The 20,957-nt window shown below is 37.8% G+C and overlaps 1 protein-coding gene across 1 annotated transcript in view; it reads left to right on the forward strand.

Annotated features, from left to right (window-relative positions):
• Nucleotides 1-20,957, forward strand: part of PCLO (piccolo presynaptic cytomatrix protein) — a 388,529-nt gene that overhangs the window by 278,933 nt on the left and 88,639 nt on the right. Inside the window, exons 12-13 of the mRNA XM_075722389.1 lie at nt 19,020-19,128; nt 19,726-19,793. Coding sequence (XP_075578504.1) covers nt 19,020-19,128; nt 19,726-19,793 — 177 coding nt within the window. The remainder of the gene's footprint in view (nt 1-19,019; nt 19,129-19,725; nt 19,794-20,957) is intronic.

Below are 20,957 nucleotides of genomic sequence, written 5' to 3' on the forward strand. Positions count from 1 at the left end.
ATCTCACATGAAAATGGTGTGAAAAAAGTGCCAGCCTTCTGATATTAAGGAAATACAGAGAAAATACTTTCCATTTTTGATGATGAAGTTTGCTAATAATGTACAAAGATACAGAGCAATGAGTCTGCAGCTCTGTGTCTACTTCTGAATGCCAAGAAGAATCCCACTGAAATACATTAATAATGTGATTTAAGAATAGTGTCCTTTGATCCAAAATGAGCTTTATCCACCGACCTGTGTAATGTTATGCAAATACCTATAAGTTGTGACTGTAAGGGACATTTCCCTGGGGACTCATTGCTGCCAAACCAAAAGGATATGCTAATAACTGAAAGTATTAAGTCTTAAAGTCCATAAGGCCTTAAAGATGATACAGGTAATTCGTCTGATGAGAAAGAACTGTACAATCATGCAGCGGTAATGCTTGTACTATAGTTGTTCCTTAGTCTGTGGAAGCGTAAAGGATTTTCTGTTGTTTGGGGTTTTTTTTCTTTTCATAAATTTATTCCTAAAAGGCCAGCAGGGATAGAGTAGAGAGCCAGAGATGTACATCTACAAAAAGAAACTGGCAATTAAAGGGAAGAGATTTGGACTCTTCTTACTTGCTCATGTGCTACTTTTCTGCTCCCTTCCCATCCCAAACCAGCTCATGTCAGGAGGAAGCATGTCTGGAATATCCTTCAAAGACACGTACCCAGAGAAGCAGGGTTGGTTTTGGTACTGCACCCAGGCCCTGTTGTTCTATGAGGGTTCAGTTTTCAGAAACACTGTGGGGTCTCAGGCAATCCCTCTTTCTGACCACTTGTCATCAGAGCCGGGAGAAGAGTCCTAACAACTGCTGTTTTGTACAAGAGCACCAAGGTTGCCTTAGCCCAGGCCTATGAGCTTATATGCTGCTCGTGTGCAGACAGACCAGATTACAAATGCACAGTGAATTGGGACAGTCCTGTGTTGGAGGGTTAGGCTGCACATTAGCTATGTTATGGCAGGCACAAGGTGAAAAAAAGCAGGTAGGAGGTAAAAAGGACATTAGGATGATCTGGTTAGTGCTAGAGCAAAGGATTTCTAGAACTGTGTGGAAAGTAATGTGGTGAAAAGTAAACTCCCATGTACATCATTCATGTTCATCATACTCGTTCATCGCTAGAACCTATTTGCATGGGAAAGATGAGTATGATTTACCTGCCCAAGTGCAATGACAGTGCCATTTAGTGGTGCTGACCAGTCACCTCAACGAATAGAAAGTTTGATTATTTCTTAGTTACTAGATAATGTGCTGAACAGAGTCCCATGAAATTAACCTTTAAGATGACACAGTAAAAGGAAATGAGTCATTCCAGGCAATGTTCATCACTGTGTGAGCACCGAGCTTGCTAAATCAGTTCTGTCGTAGTGTGGGTGAAGTTGAATCAATCCATATCATTCATACATTTGCTGCTCATACAGACAGTTTTGGGACTGCTAAATAGAAATAAGCATTGACATGTCTAAATAAAGCAAAGATTTGTATTATGTTTACTGATTATACTTTCCAAATGGCTCCTAAGTGGCTGATTAGAGAGAACTGAGAGTTCCTGAGATGTGCGTGAAAGAAAGGATAAAAGGAAGCAAAATTCTAGGCAAGGACTTTCATGACTGGTGCTAATGGGGCAGTAGAAACAGTTTTAGTCTTAGACAATACTAAAGAAAGAAAAGACAATCTTTCATCTTCTTATTCACAGACCACTATACTATTCTTAGAAGTACCAGCCTATCTCAGTGATAGTAATAGCTCTGCAATTCACACAGTGGAAGCTGACTGATTAGTTGGGAAGTAGGGCCTTTCTTCTGATTGAGTAGCTGTAGAGAGCATGAGACAAGAAAAACACTTCCGCTGCTTAGAAAAGTGAAGATCCAATGAAGGAACTGAAAATATCTTCAAGTGCCACAGTGATCCTTGCTGGGTGTGATGCAGACAGACTGGTAGATATGATAAAAACAGCTTTATACCAGACGAGCCATTAGTTGAACACAGGCTGCAGCACACACTCCCCTATCTGGATGACCTCCCGTCAGTGATGCACGCTGACGGGCTGCAATGCCATCTCAGAGGTTCCGTCTCTGGATGGAGACTAGCTGGGAGACCACCTGACAGCTACTAGCAGATAAACGCTTTTCTCTGTTGCCTACAGTTTCCATACATATGGAAAAAATTTGGTGCCACCTAATGGACAAGCCCCTGCATCCTGAATTTCGAATGTGTTAAACTCTATACTCTTGCTTTTGCAAGGGATTTATAAAGGCCTGTTACCTATATTTTTTAATGCTTCATGCTAAGAATTTCTGATTCAGTATGCTTAATCATATATCTTGGGATGTAATATGCATTGTTTAGAGTCGAAGACTTACTAAGCCACACAGGTAATACAAGGATTTCTGTGTTTTCTGGCTTTAAATTTATGAACTAGGGTCATCACACAGCTTCCTCAATTTCAGCAATGTAACAACACATAAAACTAAATTATTGCACCTAAGTACTTTGATGCATTTACAGGTAAAATTTAACTAGCTATTTTGTCAAAGTGAGATAGATTATTATAGATCATCATTAAACAAGTTAATGAAGCTATAGCTTCATGGACATAGCTATCTCAGTAGAAATCATGACTATGTCAACAAAGTGTTGCATTAGCCCATGGGGTTTATATCAGCATGTGTACACTTACAAAGTACATTTGCAAAAAGGAGTTGGACTACACCACCACCAATACAATGATTGTCATAATGAACAATACTGCAAACAATTGTTATTCCTGCAAAAGCTGTTAGTGATGACCTGATTGTATGTCAGGTACTTCAGAAAGCAAAACAAGTAAAAAAACATAAGACTATGTCTATTTGATCAGACGAACCATCTAGCATGTCCCAGAAACAGTAAATTAAACATATACATCTGTGATATATGTATAGATGTACATATGTATGTGTCTATATGATTATGTATGTTTGTACACACATACACATAATAGTCATAGATGTGTATCCCTGGAAGCGTTCAAAAAACAGGTAGACGTGGCACCCTGGGACATGGTTTAGTCTAGTCTACCCTTGATTGGTTTAGTGTGGACTTGGTAGTGTGGGTTAATGGTTGGACTGGATGATCTTAAAGGTCTTTTCCAACCTAAACGATTCTATGATTCTATGTGGTCATATGGTCATATATACTACTATAACATAGTACATAGGACTCAGGAACTCCCTAGGCAAGTGTACAGTATGGTGTCTTCTACTTAGTAATCCATTGGAAATTTTTCCTGCATGTTCTTTTCTAGTCTATCCTTAGTCTTCAAGCATAATGACCATCCACAGAGTAACTTCATGTTGTATTACGCAATATCTCCTTTTGCTTGTTTGAACCTATCCTGATAGCATGCGTCATCTATAGCTAGAACTTGAGCATTAGTATTAGAATTGCAATTTGGACATCATGCCCGGTTCTCAGCTGTCACTGAATTCAATGGAAGAACAAGTAAAGTCATGCTCTCTTTCAATTTGTAAAAGCACGTGCTTTGAAGAGGTGCATATGTGAATGAAACTGCGTTTCCATCTGCATTTTGCATTTATAGGTCTTCAGGATGCATTATGGGTTCAGTTCTTTTCATTTGCCTGTGAAGAGAGAAATACAGAGTATTTTTAGGAGAGCAATTATATTTCTATTGCCTCTGAGCCTTTGGAATGAACTGGGAAAAGTCACTGGGCTTCTTATTATTTTCTTTAAAATTTATTATACATATTCAAGACAATATTTATTATCATCTGTAAAAAATCAAATTAGATAAATCTGGTTCATTACTTTTAGAGAAAATAATTATTAGTTTTGGTGAAGATAAAGGGTTGCCTTTGAAATGGTGATGAGTTGATAGGCAATTTAGCAACTCCTTGGATACTTTTTACCCAAGGAGAATTGTTCAAACTCTTTCATCTCTAAAGCACGTAATATCATTTGTGCTTTGCTGTTTTATTGTATTCGGTATGTTTGTGGGTTTTATAGTTTCAGTTGGCACTTTTTACTGCTTGCGTATATTTTTACTTTAGTTACACCTATTGTTACATAACTGATTCACAATGTTTCACAGATGTAATTGCTCTTTTTTGAGGGGAAGGTTCTTCTGCTTGAATTTTCTGTAGAAGAAAGGAAATGTGTAATTTTTATTCAGTTAAATACAACACCTATTTTTCCTCCTTTTGCCTGGGAAAGAATATTTAGTGGTTTGATGTAAAGAAGCAGAGATGATTGTTTTACTCTCTTACATTGTTTGACACTAATAATTTTAATATATCAGTCCTGGAAAAAAGATTTTGACCTGTACAATAGCTTTGGTGAAATGAAAGCAGTTTTAAAAGATTAAATAGTGAAATGGTCAAACTCCTTTGTCCTTGTTGACCCATAATACACGTGAGCTTGAGTCTACAGAGTTGAAATGTCAGTTTAACACTTATATTTGGCAGTTTAAAAATAATGCTCGATATCTCACTTGGGGCATGTTTTTGGAGGAGAATAGGCCATGGCAATACCTAGTGAAGCTAAAGTGAGGATGCAGGGCTGAGAATTTAGTAACAGTTTGGTGTTTAAATGTGGGTTTGATGTGTAATTAAGACACACAAGTTTTAAGAAATAGGGGCAGAGGTTGTTGTAGGGCTAGTGTGTAGTTGCTAAGTTGAGACTATGAGTGCCAAAATAGACAGGCTTATTACTGCTGTTGCTACAGGGCAAAAGGTTGCCTGTATAGGCAGCAATTATTGATTGCTGTGCAGCAGCAGAAACAGCAGGATGGGTGCTTGCACTGCACCATCAGCACACAGTACTCAGGCTGGGGGCCCATCCTTCCAGCATCTTCCCTGCCCTACCTAGCCACAGTTTCATCAAGTCCAATTTCTCATCCTGTGACCCAAGAAGTCTTAAACCAAATCTCATAGGCTGTATTATTCCCTATGAGTTTTGATATACTCCATTACTTCAGCAGAAAAGCTCCAAAGTGCCTTCAGCAGACTTGAAAATAAGCCCTTGAACTACCAGCCCTGTCCTCATTTTGCTTGTCATCAGCTGCAAACAGGGCTTTCTTGTGGCTGTTATCATCCTTGGGGTAACAGCAGCTTCTACACTGCAGAAACTGCTTTCCCTGGAGGGGCATGAATAATATTTCTAGAGCTATAGTTATCAGTAAGGGAATGTGGTATCATACACTTGTTTTGTTAGTCTTCCTGATGTTTACATGGTTAATTCAGTATGTTAATGGTGATCATAAGAAACACACAAATATACAGGGACTGGCTGGTAAGAGATCATCTGTTTTAGTGTAGATAAAGAAAAGAAATAGAAGCTGCTGCTAATCAGTACCCATGGCAAAGCTAGCTTGCATTTGCCCTTATCTTCAAGGATATACAATAAATAAATAAATACATTGGATTACTAAAGCCAGCAGGCAATGAATGTAACATGATTGGTTGTTCTGACTGGTTTATCCTTAGTTGCCCTCTACTCATCACATGTAAGACCATGAATGCCTGCCTGCAGGGGACCTGGATACAGAGTTTTGTTTGATACCAAAGGAGGGCAGGGTCCTTGCCCTGCCCTGGTCTCATGCTTGCTCACTCCTGGCCCAGCACCACATTCAGGAGGTCCCACCTTCCCTTCCAGTACCCACTGCCTGGGATGGTTGGGCAGGACATTGTGTTGGCTCCTGTTGTGCCACTTCTCACAGGTGTCCATCCTAGGCATTCCCTGCCATGGTCCCTGGGTGGCCCCTGGCACTTGTCTCCATTCATCTCACGGATCTCCAGAGTCTGACCCACTTCTCCTGCTTCTCCCACTTCTGTCCCAGATCTCTCCTCCAGCCAGGATCTTCACCTTCTTCTTTCCAGGCCCCCTTCTCCTTTCCAAGGCCACTTCTTTTTGGAACCCCTCCTTTTAAGCACCTCGTCTTCTTTCTGGACCTGCTAGTCCCCAGGTTTCCTCAATCAGAACTTCTACATGCAGAAGCCCATTGCCTGATCAGCCTGCTAACTGGCGATTCTGCCTCATTTCTCATTACTAACTGGAGGACTCAGGAGAGGTGTCTTTCCTTTAATCCAGGTGTTATCAGTATTTCAAACCAGATCATACTGGTTGCAGTTAGCAAGTAGCCACTTCTGCCTGAGAGTACAACAGTTTACTTTCAAACATTCATACACACGCATATGTACCCAATTATCTGCCTCCTCCTAGCATTCACAATTTAAGCTATTTTTGCCAATGATAATACCGAGTAGTTTTTCTAGTTCTAGTAAACCAACAAAAAAGAACCACACGTTTATCATATAAGTCCCCTCCAAGAACCTACAGCTGTAAGGGATTTGCTACTGAAATTATTATTGCAAAGCTGCCACGAAGAACTCATGCACATGTCAAGAAAAGTGCTCCTTATGTCTCCTGCGAATAATGTAAATCCAACTTTTGAATCAGAATTTGATGGCAATAGAAAGACCCACCAGTATGGAACAGTCAAACAGAAATATACTTGTGTTACTATTTTATTACTTTGCTCCTTTCCTGTAGCTTCTCTCCTACCCTATCTGGCATAGAGTTGATTAGTTCTTGGTCTTCACAGATTTCTTGCTTGGATGCTGCTTCTCATATCAAGTCCTTAAGCTATGACTTGAGTTCCAAAAGCTTGCTATAATATAATAAAAAATCTTATTGCAATATAAATAAGTTACAGTAAAAGCAATAGGGCCCTTTTTAAAAAATTTATGTGAGTACCCGTGTAAGTTGATTATTCATGTAGCTGCCAGATAATCACCATCACATCTTGAATGTACACTATAGCTTCAGTAACTGTGCTTTCAAATTTATTTTAGAGAACACTACAGAGAATGACATAATCATGGGCCTAATCCTGCATCATTTTTTCACAAGGCTATTGAAATAACAAATATTTATTGAAAACATAAATCCTGCATTTTTGCAACTTTACTATTAAAAATGCCAGTCATTGCTACCTGGTAACTTTTAGTATCTGTCATTTGTCTAGCAGATATGTAACTTGTACTTCTTAAAGTTGAATAATCCTAACGTTTTTCACTAAAATCCTTAATGAATGAGTTATAGGGATATGAAAGTTTAAGAGTCGATACCCAGCCCTTAATGCTTCACAAGTACTATCTCCTACAATTCTATTAATGTTAGCAAGTTTTCTGATGCACGGGCACACTTAGCTTTAATAATACCAGTTTTCACTTGCAAAACTCAAAGTTAATGTACAATACCATTATCTTTCCACCACGCCTTTTTAACACGTAAAGAAACTGAGGTACAAAGTGGCTAATTGGCTTAGCTGTGGTGGTCACCTGGCTGGCTGTAGCAGAAGCAGAACTACAACACAGTCTCTGGTGATGCCCAATTAATGCCCTTCACTTGAGGTACACTATCTTTCAGTTTGTTCTTCTTGTTGATAAGGTACAGCTGCCAGTTTGCTAAATTGAGGAAAAAAAAGTCCATTTCTGTTTCTAGGATAGATGTATAATTTTAGATGATAAATGGGGAAATCAATGCACATATTTTTAGGTGTCTGAAAAGTAAATATCTTACCTAAGCTTGTATTATGGGCTCCTTTTCTAACCACAAGTGAAAGAAGGGTACCCCAAGGGATGTGATTCATCTCATTCTGAATAGGTGTCAGTTGAGATGAACCATTCTAAGAGGAACCTGCCTCTCTTCATTCATTAACTACTCAAAATTCCTAGAGAGCTACTGAGGCAAGACACTTACCTTTAAACAGCTAAAAATTGGCACATTGACTCTAAGCCCAAAACAAGGTAAAACCAAAAGGGAGATTTTGTTTGTGTGCCTGACAGTTCTTCCCTGCAGACATGCATACTGCTATCCGTGCTCTTTTCTTTATTTTCAAAATGCTCTAAATATGTTCAAAATTTGATGAAAAAAAGAATTATGATTTTATGCATTTTCACCTGTGGTTCAGATTATTTATTGTTGAAACTAGCCAATAATCAAACAAATCTGCTCCACATACTTTCTACTGTGGTCCTACAGCTATGGACGTGCAATATGTCAGGAATTTGTACAAACACCAAGTTAACTTCTAAAAGAGAAGTATAGCAAATGTTGGTTGAAATAAAATCATTCCAATAGTTAGAATTCTATAGTTCTGACAAGTCTATGAAGGGAAAATATTTTGATGTCTCATAAGAAATCAAGAGTTTCTTAATCCCTGTGAATAGGTTACTATTCCATGTAGAAAAACCAATACCTCTTGCTTAGAAGCTGTTGTATAAAATATTTTTTTCCTAAATTAGTTAACTGGCACATCTGGCCAAATTCCTGCACTGGTATTTATTTATTGATTAAATATTATAGCATCTATTTCCATCTCAGAAGATACCATTACGAACTTGCGAACAGATCTATTAAACTGTAATTTAAAACCTGTGTTCTACCCTAATACTTCCTGGTGATACTGAATTACTGTTGTTAGTGATAAAAATGTCCATGAAATGATGGAAAATGTGAGAAACAAGAAAAAAATAAACCAAAACAAAACAGCCTCCTTTTTTTGGAAAAAAAAAAGAATGTAGCAAACTCTACATCACTACCATATTTTGGCATAGCTGTGCCCTTTCCCTTGTGCCTAAGACTACATTAGCATAAAAACAGAAGTTGGATTTCTTATGAAATAAACTTTTTTTCCTGAAAAAAATGGGACATAAAACCTCCAGTTTCAAATTAAATATTACATCAAATTAAAAATTTAGGATAGAAAAATCCTTTTGAAATTAAAAAGCTATTTATTTTGAAAAAAAGATAAAGAATTACTTCATTCTTTTTCCAGCTAAAACAATGCCAAAAATTGTAAATTAGTTTTTAAATAACTTCAGTGCTAATGAATCTACCTATCTGAAAACTCATTATGTGACTGAAAAATTTAGCTCAGCTTGACAGGCTGGACCGATGGGCCGAGGCCAACTGTATGAGGTTCAACAAGGCCAAGTGCCAGGTTCTGCACTTGGGTCACAACAACCCCATGCAACGCTACAGGCTTGGGAAAGAGTGGCTGGAAGGCTGATGGGTGGAAAAGGACCTGGGGGTGCTGGTTGACAGCCGGCTGAACATGAGCCAGCAGTGTGCCCAGGTGGCCAAGGCGGCCAACAGCATCCTGGCTTTTATGAGGAATATTGTGGCCAGCAGGACTAGGGAAGTGATCATCCCCTTGTCCTTGGCACTGGTGAGGCCGCACCTGAAATACTATGGCCAGTTTTGGGGCCCTCAGTACAAGAAGGACATTGAGTGGCTGGAGTGTGTCCAGAGAAGGGCAACGAAGCTGGTGATGGTCTAGAGAGCAAGTCTTCTGAGGAGCGGCTGAGGGAGCTGGGGTTGTTTAGCCTGCAGAAGAGGAGGCTGAGGGGAGACCTTATCGCTCTCTACAGCTACCTGAAAGGAGGTTGTAGTGAGGTGGGTGTTGGTCTCTTCTCCCAAGTAACTAGTGATAGGACGAGAGGAAATGGGCTTGAGCTGCATCAGGGGAGGTTTAGATTGGATATTAGGAGAAATTTCTTCACAGAAAGGGTAGTCAAGCATTGGAACAGGCTGTCCAGAGAGGTGGCGGTGTCATCATCCCTGGAGTTGTTCAAAAAACATGTAGACATGGCATCTTGGGACATGGTTTAGTGGGCATGGTGGTGTTGGGTTGACAGTTGGACTGATGATCTTAGACGTCCTTTCCAACCTTAATCATTCTATTCTAGTTTTACTTTCATTAAAAAATAATCCAGCCACCAAGCCAGGAAACATGAAATTAATTATTATTTGACCCTTAACTGGTTTAGTGGTGGACTTGGTAGTGTTAGGTTAATGGTTGGACTGGATGATCTTGAAAGTCTTTTCCAACCTAAACGATTCTATGATTGTATGCTTCTATCTTAGTAGTAGACAATGGGCCTCCTTCTGCATGAGGTAAGGGTAATTTCACTCCTCCTCCTCTGTAGAAGACAGAACATTAAAGCTTTTTTTTTTTATTTGCAAGTAGAAAAGAAATTTTAACACTAATAAGTTATGTCAGTTTTCTTTTAATCTAAATTAATAGTTGTGCTTAGAGTCTAATTGTTTTGACAATAGAACAGTGTTTTATATAGACTTTGACATTTGCTGTAGTAATTTGTACTCTTAAGGAGACTAGAAACTAAGTAATACAGAGAGAGTGATTCTTCAGACACACACTGTAACTTCCACAAGAACTGTATACTTGCATCTCATGATGTGTTCCTCTTGCCCCTCCAAAAGAAAATTTCAAAACCAAATATCACTTCATTCTCAGTTCTAATTGATAGAAGCTGGAGTAAGAAAACTGCATTTGTGTAAATGAGAATAATTTTTTCCTCAAAAATGGAAATTGAAAAAAGCCCCACTGAAGTCTGAATACACCAATATTGATAAATATGTAGTGCAGACAGGGATATACTAGTCTAAATTCATACCTGACATTAAGCCCGCATGAAAATCATGTTTTTTATGTATTTACCACTCATGAAGGAGACAGCAAAGAGAAATTCCTGCAGCCTCATTGTTTACTGATCTTTAGGTGACTTTGAATTAAACAGAGTTTTTCATTCTACCATATATATATTATTACAAGATTTTTTAAAAAAGATCTGAATTTGTAGTAAACTACTTTTAAAAGTGGATTTTTTTGTGAACACAACCTAATAATGAAATGTTTAAGACTTTCAGTTAAATTAGAGCTCTCTAGAGGAAGGTTATCTCTTTGGCAAAATCATTCTAATCTTTCATATGACATTACTGAAAGCAAAGTAAATACACTGTGCTCTACAGCTTCAGTGAACAGCATGTTTTGAAAAACATTTATTTTTCTGAAACACTGAATAATTACAATGCACCACAGCATTTTGTTCAGCATGGTATAACTGATCATCTATCTGTAACTCTAATGTAATATAATGTTTCAGCGTATAGGAGTGGTGAAAGCACTATAAATTTATCATGTATATCATAGTTATTTTCATAAACAGTAACTCTACTCTTCATTTAACTTGCCAAGAGCTTCAAATCAGGTCATACAAATGCATCTAGTTCATCACTTGTTGCCCTAACATAGTTCAAACTGAAGGGTGATCTACAGAATCATGTGTCAATATATATGGAAATCTGAAGGCAGACTAAATTAGAAAGATGTTTAGTATTGGGTTGATAACTGCAGCTGTACCAGTCAGTGATGTGTTGTATAGCTGCCTGTAAATTCCAAGTACACCCCAAATACAAGGTTGATTTGCTCTGGCTGTACTTTTGTAAATGCTATTTCATCATAGTGGCATAGCAGCCATGAGGTATAGGCAGGTCTATTATATCATTTCTATTTGATGAACAACATATCCATTTTTAAGAATTGTGAGTGTTGTCTATATATTAATTATTGTAATAATGGAAAATATTCAGCCTGGGTGTGAATGATGAATGGGAGAGGAAGTTAAGGTGTCTACAAAAAATAATTAATTTTAGTGTGATTCATGCCCAGCAGTACAGGGAAATACAATAACACATTGGCTTTCATCAACCTATTTTTAACCATCAGAAAGGTTTAGAAATAAAAGAAAAATAACTGGAGAACACAGACCATAGAGTAATTTAGTGTTGAATGTCAGACTGCAAGCTGATACTGTTTCTCCTTGTTCTGAGTGCACATTTAACTTTTATAGCACTTTCTGGCATTTCAAAGTAATACTTCTGAATTTTAATTCTTCTATGAAATAGAAAGACACTAACATTCACATTCTACTGATTGAAGCTGCTAGCCTAGAGACTTCGATTTTCTTTTCCTCTGTGAGCATTGGACCATTGAAAAATACAACTCAAACTGACATGTTTATTTTGCATAAGAATGAACTATACAAACTATGAAGAAGCAGAGAATAAACCCCAGCAATCTGTGTGTATAACTATGGTGTAACCAAAACCAGAGGCTCTATTCTAATATTGTAATGTCTAGATCTTTTTAAATTCCAGTAGAAGAGCATCTCTGAGATTCTAAAAAATGGAAAAAGAATAGCTTTTATTTATGTGTAGTCTGATTTTTTGGAAGTAATTACAAACTCTTAGTGACACAGCAAACAACAGTTTTACTACTTCTCAGGCACCTTGGGTATACTGAATAGGAGACTGCAGTATAACAGTGTATGCAAAGTGACTAAGATTAAACTTATAATAGTGTACATTGTTTAACAGATGGGAATAAAATTCAAGAGGTGTTCAGTGGCTCAGTTTCGTATTTCTGTATTTGAAGCAACTATGTTGGGACTCATATTCAGAGAAATAAAATCCTTGATGATTTTCAGATTCCTTTCAATTTCAACTTTAATCGTGCAGCCAGCTCATGTCTTAAAGACGAATCTGAAGAGGACAGAAAATGTGGAAAATAATGCAAGATGGGTGGAAACTGAGATATATATCATGTCTTCTAGTTGACAGTCAGAAACTCTGATAGCTAGACCTATTCTATCTGCATATTTTATAATTTGTTTTGTGCTTGTTTATCAGTAAGAATGTTATATATACAACCACATTCAGTTGAACAGTACAGGTTTATCACCCAGGTGATGGGCTGAAGGATGTATTTAGTGAGAGCAGCCACCCAAGCAAAGTAGGAGCTCCTCATATTTTTATATATATCCTTGCAATATCCTCATGAAGCAAAGAAATATTTCTGTCCTTGATCACTATTAAGGAAGCAGACATAAAAAAAGAAATTATACAAGAATGCCTGGGATAGGTGTGGGAACATTTGCTGTAGCCTTTCCAGACCCAGACCATGCCCAACCCCTAAAGACATCATCAACACTTTAGTTATTTTGCTCCATTTCCCCTTCTTTCAGTTGCTTTTTCATACCATATAGTCAGCTTCTCTCTCAAGGCTGCAGGATACAGAAACAAACCCCTCTCCAGCCAGCTCTGTATGAAGTCAAGGGATCTAGATAACTGATAAATGCATGGTTCCATGGAGTAAATGAAAATAACAGTGTTCAAGATCTTAATGCAAAGCCAAGGACTCACCAGTTACAGAGAAGGAAGCTAGAAAGCTCTTCTGGATCTAAGATGAGATGGTCGGAAGCACTGGCATAGGGAATTTGCAACTTTGCTATGTTGTTTCTGTGGATAAATAAGTCAGTTAAGTTTTCAAGTCTAACAGCTTACCTGGTATGAAATTCACTTCAAAGTAAAAGTAGCCATTTATCTGGTATTCTCCTGCAGCATGTGTTTCTCCTGAAAACTCTTCTGAACATGAAAACACAATATTATAAATAGTCCAAGGTTATGGCTCTGAATGAATCCTATTACTGGCATTTGAGGGAAGCTGTCATTTCTATAAAGTTTCTAAACTCTGTGTCACTCCTGGTGTACACAAATACAGAGCAAAGTTTGGTCCAAAGCTATTGCACAGCCAGTATCTAATAATTTGATTTTTTAAAAGAGCATTTTTATCAGTGTTTTACATTAGTGCAAGTCAGGAGTAAAGCTAATGGAATTCCTAAACCTAGTGTAAGTAGAAAGAGAGCAAGTGTCTGCGTCCATGGCAGGGAGTGTTCACAGCCACAGTCCTTGAACAACGTCTCCAAAGAAACCATTGGCCGTGAACATGGATTGTATATATACTAAAGTGATCCACTCCTGAAATGCTTGTAGGTTAATATGTTTGACATAACCATGATATCATCTAATCTTCACTGTTAACCTTTAAAAGCAACAATTTCAGTGTCAAGGGTTCTGTATCACCATAGCATAGCAAATTCAGTGGTAGGAAATACTTTGAAAGTTAAGGGAATTTTGTTATTTGTTAGAACAAGACCATAGTTGGTGGTATTTTTTGATCACTCTGTAAGTCTGTCTTAGATATCTTTTCCTTATCATAACTCCTAAAAGAGGCAATAATACAATCATTCATTTTATCATCTCTCAGATCTTTCTTACAGTTTAGTTTTAAATAGGATGACAGTTGATTATTGTAATTAAACATTGCTTAATGAGGACAGAGTCTACCCAAAGGAACTACATCAAAGTACCTGTGCCAAAAAGTAAGAGAACAAAGAACAATTGTTTTTCTTTAAGTTTCTCCTAAATACTGTGATCCATGATACAGGTTACCTAACGTTTAAAATTGAATGTAAACCAAGAAGCTATGAGATTTAGACACACAATGATTTCAACAATATCCATGGAACTAATTTCTGATCATTTGATACTGCAGACTTTTTCATTGTTGCTAAATATTTCTCCTCTTCATGAAAAAACAGATAAATAGTTTGAGTACAGGAGTTCAAAGAGATCAGGACCAATTATTCATTATTGCTCAGTTAGACCAAATCAGTTAATTCATGGAACTGCACTCTGAACTATTTATTGACATCACAGTGCAGATCCAATATTCCTAGAATCAGCTATTTCTGCTTTCTTTTATACATAGACCTACAGCATATATGGATAAAACATTAGTATAGTCTATAAAGCAAAATTTAGCTGTTTTAGAAAGAATTACAGAATAGTTGAGGCTGCAAAGCACCTCTGGAGATCACCTAGTTCAAGCTCCCTGTTCAAAGCAGTTAGTGAGAACAGGCTGCCCAGGGCTGTGTCCTGTTGGGTTTTGAACAACTGCAAGGACAGAGACTCCACAACCTCTCTGGACAATCTGCAATTTTGCAATACTTGTACACATGTGGAAACATTTAAGATTAAAAAGTGCCTTATTTTATACAGACAGCTGAACATTAGTAGTGAGCTGCATTTTGCACTCCTTGATTGAGCAGCTATAAAACATTTCACAAGACTGACCAGGGAGCAATACCAACATAGTCCTTGCTATTATGTAAGCACTTTTTTCTAACAGCTGATCTCATATGATGTTTGTAAATCTAAACAGTCAGCAATTAGAGGACTTAGTTGTTTAGCATGAGGAAGAATTATCGGCAAGAAGATTACCACTTCAAACCATGTGGTCAGTCCAAGCAAGTTTCAGTAGACCCGCTCCTCATATTTGGACACAGGTTTACTCAGGCTCCTGAGAAATTTTATATGGTGTTGTAAGCTCAAGTCTGGCCCTAGATTTGAATCCAAACTCATCTTTTTTCCACATTATTAAAACTTTCTACCCAAAAATTCTCTTCCCCAAAATTTCACAGATCTTCCAGGATCAACAAAGCATGCTGAATGCTCCCTGGGGACCCCAGGTAATTATTTCAAGTACTTTTATCCCTGGGTTGATAGAAGCTACTTCTTAATACTCCCTGACTCCCCACTGTTAAAAGCAGATTTCAAGTTTCACCAGTACTTAGCTTCCTTTTCACAAGCTGTCAAATGACTAGTCAAAATGTCAGAAAAAGGAAATCAGTTCTGCAGAGTTTTCAGGTTTTATTGTTATCAGTTAACAGATAATTGGCATACTCATGCCTAAACAAAAATAATAAATGTTAACACTTTACTATTCGCTAAAAAGAGCCTGGCAATTTTGAACAGCATTAAGCTGCATGTGTTCAGTATGGCAATATAATGCAATACAACAAAATTCCACCCTCTCCTTCCCATGAGGGTTTTGATGAAACATGGGCCCTTCCTCACTTCTGCAGCATAAGCCCTGACCCTCCGACCAGGAGCAAGCTCTTAGTTTAAGCACTGAGAGCAGCAACTATAGCAAATACAAGAGACTTTGAGATATTTATTTGGTACTTACAAAGAACACAATGGCTATACTGTGTCAGAGGAAAGGTACGCTTAGATTTTGATAACGTCTCCAGCTGTAGCCGGTAACAGATGCGTATGGAAGAATATATGAACACAACAGGCTGCTTTCTCTCTTTCACTACAGTAGGACTGTAGCGCATTTTTTTAAGGGAAAGGATGGTATTAATCTAGCTAAATGTGGATATCACCGTGGCAGTTATGCATGTATGAAGTTCCCTCTCTGCAATAAGCATTTTGTAATCAGTGGAAAATTATAAACTTCTGATTCCAGGTTCTAAATGTCACCATGAAGTAGGTAACAAAAAGACTGAGCAAATGATGTGTGTCAGCACACTTAGTGGAGCAGGGAGGAGGTCTTGATGTATAAAGCTGATCTGCTGACTGTAGGAGCTGATATTGCTAAAAATAGTTTGTTGCTCACCATCAATGCAGGATGTAGCCAGTCCAATAAAATGAAAAAAAAAAAATCCTAGAAGAAATTATGGATTCGATTATCAGGGCAATTACTAGTTCTTCCTCAGTGAGCAGAGTTGTCTTGGAGCAGTGTAAGTTTTCTCATCTTCCTGTTTGTTTTTTGTGTAGTAAACTGGTGATTTGAAGCACACTAAGTTTTGGAAATGTGAATAACACGTCCTGACCACCAAACACCAGTTACAGAATATGATTGGTTTTTAGGCAAAAAATCTTTTTTATCACCAGTCTCCTGTGACTTCTCAGTACTTTTTTTCTCTTTTTGTTGATTAGGCTCAATTCCTCTTAAAGGATTTCTTTGTAACATTTTTTTTTTTTCCAGCAAAAGGTATTTAGCACTTACTCCTTAAGAAAAGAGAAATCAGCTTCTTCCCTAAAAACATTTTCCTTAGACTCCAGGGCTATCAGTCAGGTCAATTATGTCATATTTAAATTGCTTTGATTTTAAACACTCAGGAGTCCACAAGGCAGCCAATAAAAAGAAAATACCCTTATGCTGACAGCTCAAATGGATCTCTGTGTGAGCCAAGGCTGTTGAGATTCAATTTCCTTTTTCCTTTTTGCTGCTTTGTTCATGTGTGCTTGGCCTTACTGACCAAGCGAGTGACTGCAGTGCCATCGCACTCACTAGTGAAACTCACACCAGTGGAAATGAGATTTGATTTCCAAATCCCAGCACTGCAGCAGTAGTCAGCTAGGCTCTTCCTGCTGTTTTTTTAAATTAAAGCAAGTTGTTGATGATAGCCTTATGGGTCCCCTGGTAAATATTCTTCTGAAGCCATGCAAGCAGGATGTGATAAACCTAGGACTGTAGCTGGATGCATTTTGTCAACAGAGCTTATTTTTTTGAAAAAGGATGTTAACCACTTTCTCAGATATCTAAAATTTTCCAGTTTAATTCTTGTTCATTGCCAGTACATACAAATGGTGGCTTGGCTTGTCTTACTCAAGAGGTTGTACTGTCGTACTCAACATCCTGTGCCACAATAGCATTATGAAGGCACACATTGACAAGAAAACAAAAATAACTTCAGTTCCTTCCTTTCTAGAAGTATTCTAAACACAGAGTGCATGCTGTTATATTTGTATGGCAGAAAATCAGGGGGAGCTGCATTTATTCATAATTATTTTTGCTTTATTCCAAAGGAACTGAGCTTAAAACCAGAGCTGCTCTAACAAGCAAAAGCAAGATCGTGCTTTTGAATGATGGCTGGTAAATGAAAGGGGCTAAATTTTAGGAAAAGGCAAATCTATTTTGGCAGTAAGCAGCTGGTTTTACTGCCTTCTGAGCATCACTTTTTAGTCATTCTGCACAGTTTGTATTTCTGTAAACTGCTGCAAACCGAATGATAAATTATTCCTGAGAAAAGTTATCAGCAAACCTGATATTTCAAATCCTAATTCATGGAATCCTGTGGAAAAATTTTAATATAAAATTATAGTCTTTATTTCTCAAATTCTTTAATTGTCAAATAATTTCATCTGCTTTATTCCATGAACAATTCTCATTATATTTTATTTAGCAGCTTGTTCTCCTATGAGTTTATCTCCACATTTCACTTCATTATTCTTCCCATTTGTTATATGCAACAGCACAGGATTTTGAAATAAAAATATGACACACGTGAAGACTTGGTTTTATCTGTGTAAGTGGTAGCAAGCTAAGTGTTTGTGGTTTTCCTTGCTGTGTGGATGATGTGGTTTTCAAATGTTTTGTAATACACTGCTTTTAGTGGACTATTAAGAATTCAGTATCTTGTCCCATTAAGCAATTTCTTCCTCTAGAGCATTTGTGCATTAGTGAGAAGTTAGTCTCTTTGAAGTCATCCTTATGACTAACTACTTCAAAATATTAATGCAGGTCTCAGAACCAGAGTTGTAGCTCCCAGATATGAATCTACAGTTTGCTTTTTGTGATCATTTTACTGTAACCAAAAGATCTCTCATCTTATCAGAATATGCCTCACATGATTTATAGAGGGATTGACTCCACAAATACTGAGCATAAAGCTTTGTTATAGTGATACCTTACTCCAAACAGAGTCTCCTGGCTCAGTCCTGGGACACGTGGAAGAAACAATAGATTGGATCAGTATACAGTATTTTTCAGCCTGTTTATCATAGCTCTGTTCCTACCTTCCACAATGAATTATGTTCAGCTGTTTTGTCAATTTTTCATAAGAAAAGATACGGAAGAAAAATTTAAACCTGAATATTTCCAGGCTGATGTTTGAAATGTGGAGGTACATTTTTCATTTAAAATCAGTTTGCCCAACTGCCTTCGTCTTGTTGTATTTTCTTAAGTGTCAAAGTAGAGAAAATGTATTTGAATTACCAAATCACATTCACAAATTTAGTCTCATTTTGAGGCTCAGCTTCTTTACAGCAATGTGCCACTGTAGGGAACAGTTATCTTCCAAGACCATGGCTGGCCAGGAAATGTCTGATATATAAAATGTTTTGGTTTCTTGACATGTTGGTAGGTGTGCATGTTTTTGATATTGCAAAATTTTTTCAATATCATGCAACCCAGACTATGGAGACTGCATGCGTATTTTGAATCAGATAGGAATTAATCCCCTGACTTGTTTCAACAGGTAGGTTCTAGCTGATGGGACAGTAACATTCAACAGTCTAATCTGTGTGAAGTGAAAAGGATTTGCTAGTGTGTTGTGCTGTTTAAACAACATTCACATCAAATCTTCTTGTCAGAGCAGTCTATCTGATGCCTTTGTCAAAATCTGAGCACTTGACCTCATGCTGTTTTGCTTCTTAGGAATGCAGGTGCTGGAATGGAATGGCATCCCCTTGACTGGGAAAACTTACGAAGAAGTCCAGAGCATTATTATTCAACAGAGTGGGGAAGCAGAAATATGTGTAAGACTGTGAGTTTTTCCCCATCTTTCTGTTTCCATTTTTTTTGGCTTTTCATGGCTTTTTTTTTTTTTTAATTTACAGTTGTTAAGGTGGAACCTTTGTTAGCACAAAGCATCAAGGTAATAATTAGCAAGAGTTCACTGTGAGTGTGGGAGGTCTGTTCTTTTTTCTTTTAAAGTCATAAGGAAAGATAAGCTGAGGCAGATGGTAATAATTATGCTATTATAAACAATGATATCTCCATTGTCTGGCCACAGTCTCCTCTCATTGATACACATACAATTGACTGAATTTACTGAGGTTAGAAAAATATGGTAATTTAGCACTAACTTGACTTTTACTGAAATCTGTATCCTTTAGATGAAAGTCATTTAAGCATCATGAGAAATGTATAAACTTGCATTGAATCCATTAAAGATTTCACCTTAAAAGAACCTTTTCTTCTCAGCTCTTTAACAGCATTGCAAATATGTATCAGCTAAGAATGGGCCATGCTTGGGAGCTGCTTTCTGTCATGAACCACTATTCATTTATCTACTTAATACAATAATGAGGGTATGAGGAAAGAGTTTCTTTTGTCTCAGGCTTCTCATCGCTTTCTTTAGGGACCTGAACATGCTCTCGGACTCTGAGAATCCCCAGCACCTGGAGCTGCATGAGCCAGTAAAGGCAGGTAAGTGATAAGTTGTTGCTTTGGTATCGGAGGACCGGGTAGTGGCTGAGAATTGGATTTGATGTAAGCTAGGGTATTAGCATTGTAAGATCAGGTGTTAAATCTCAAATCTTGCCATGGGCAGAAAGGGGACCACACCTTGTATACAAAGCCAAACATTTATTGTTGGTTATTATTATTAGCCCAATTCAATCCATACTGAGGGTCTACATATCTAATTAATGCAAAGGAAATCTCAGTAACAATGCTGCAGCTGACATATGTTATCAAGGGAAAACCTCCTCCTAGCTAGCCCTTCATCTATAAATGCCACAGAAAAGTCTGGCAAAATGGTGTCCCTTCGGCAGCTTCTCCAGGCCCTGTGGGCAGTTCTTTCACTCTGGGGGCATTGCAGCAAGTTGACAGTGTCCTGAAGAATTTGCTGGGAGGAGTGTGATGTTTGTGGTGACAGTTTTTGACTCCTCCTTGCTGTGAAGTTGATGGTGTTGATGATTCCTTCCTCTTTGATTTCAGCATCTGCTTGGGGCCTTTTTTATGTTTTCTAGCATGCCTTTCTCTTTCCTCACTGGTCAAGAGCTCTCCCTTCCTTACGACTTGACTGGATATCATACACTTTGCATGTGATATATTCTTGTTCTTTGTCCCTTCTGTTGACCCTAAAATTGATTTTTCCCAGCTCCTGAGTGTGCATTAGTGTCAGTAACTGACCAGCAAGTTGCTGGTAGCCCTGGGGCCTCAGCTATCTTCCTCTGCCCAAACCTCGCAACACTCTGCTGTCACCCCAGGCCTGTGCTCCTATAAACTGCATCATTAATCTGGAGTCAGAAATACTTCAGTCTACACAGTGCTATTACTGTTGGGCCTTTATATATCAAAATTTTTAAGAATGGACATTATACTGCACAATTATACAAGGTGAAGTGTAGCTCAGACAAATTAAGGTCATAGCCGTCTGGTCATTAGACAATTGCTGTTGCAGCCAGACAAGCTAAAGCAAACTGGAGCAAGTCCAAATAAAACACAAGTCCTAAGGCATATGTTAGCTTAATACAAGGTTTGTGGCCTGTTATTAGTGATGAAAATACAGTGTTTACTAGGATTCAGAGCTGCAATAGGAAGCATTTTGTGTGAAGTTTTGTTATGTGACTTCTAAAATGGCAGTGC

Source organism: Pelecanus crispus, chromosome 1 (assembly GCF_030463565.1).
Source record: "Pelecanus crispus isolate bPelCri1 chromosome 1, bPelCri1.pri, whole genome shotgun sequence".
NCBI lineage: Eukaryota > Metazoa > Chordata > Aves > Pelecaniformes > Pelecanidae > Pelecanus > Pelecanus crispus.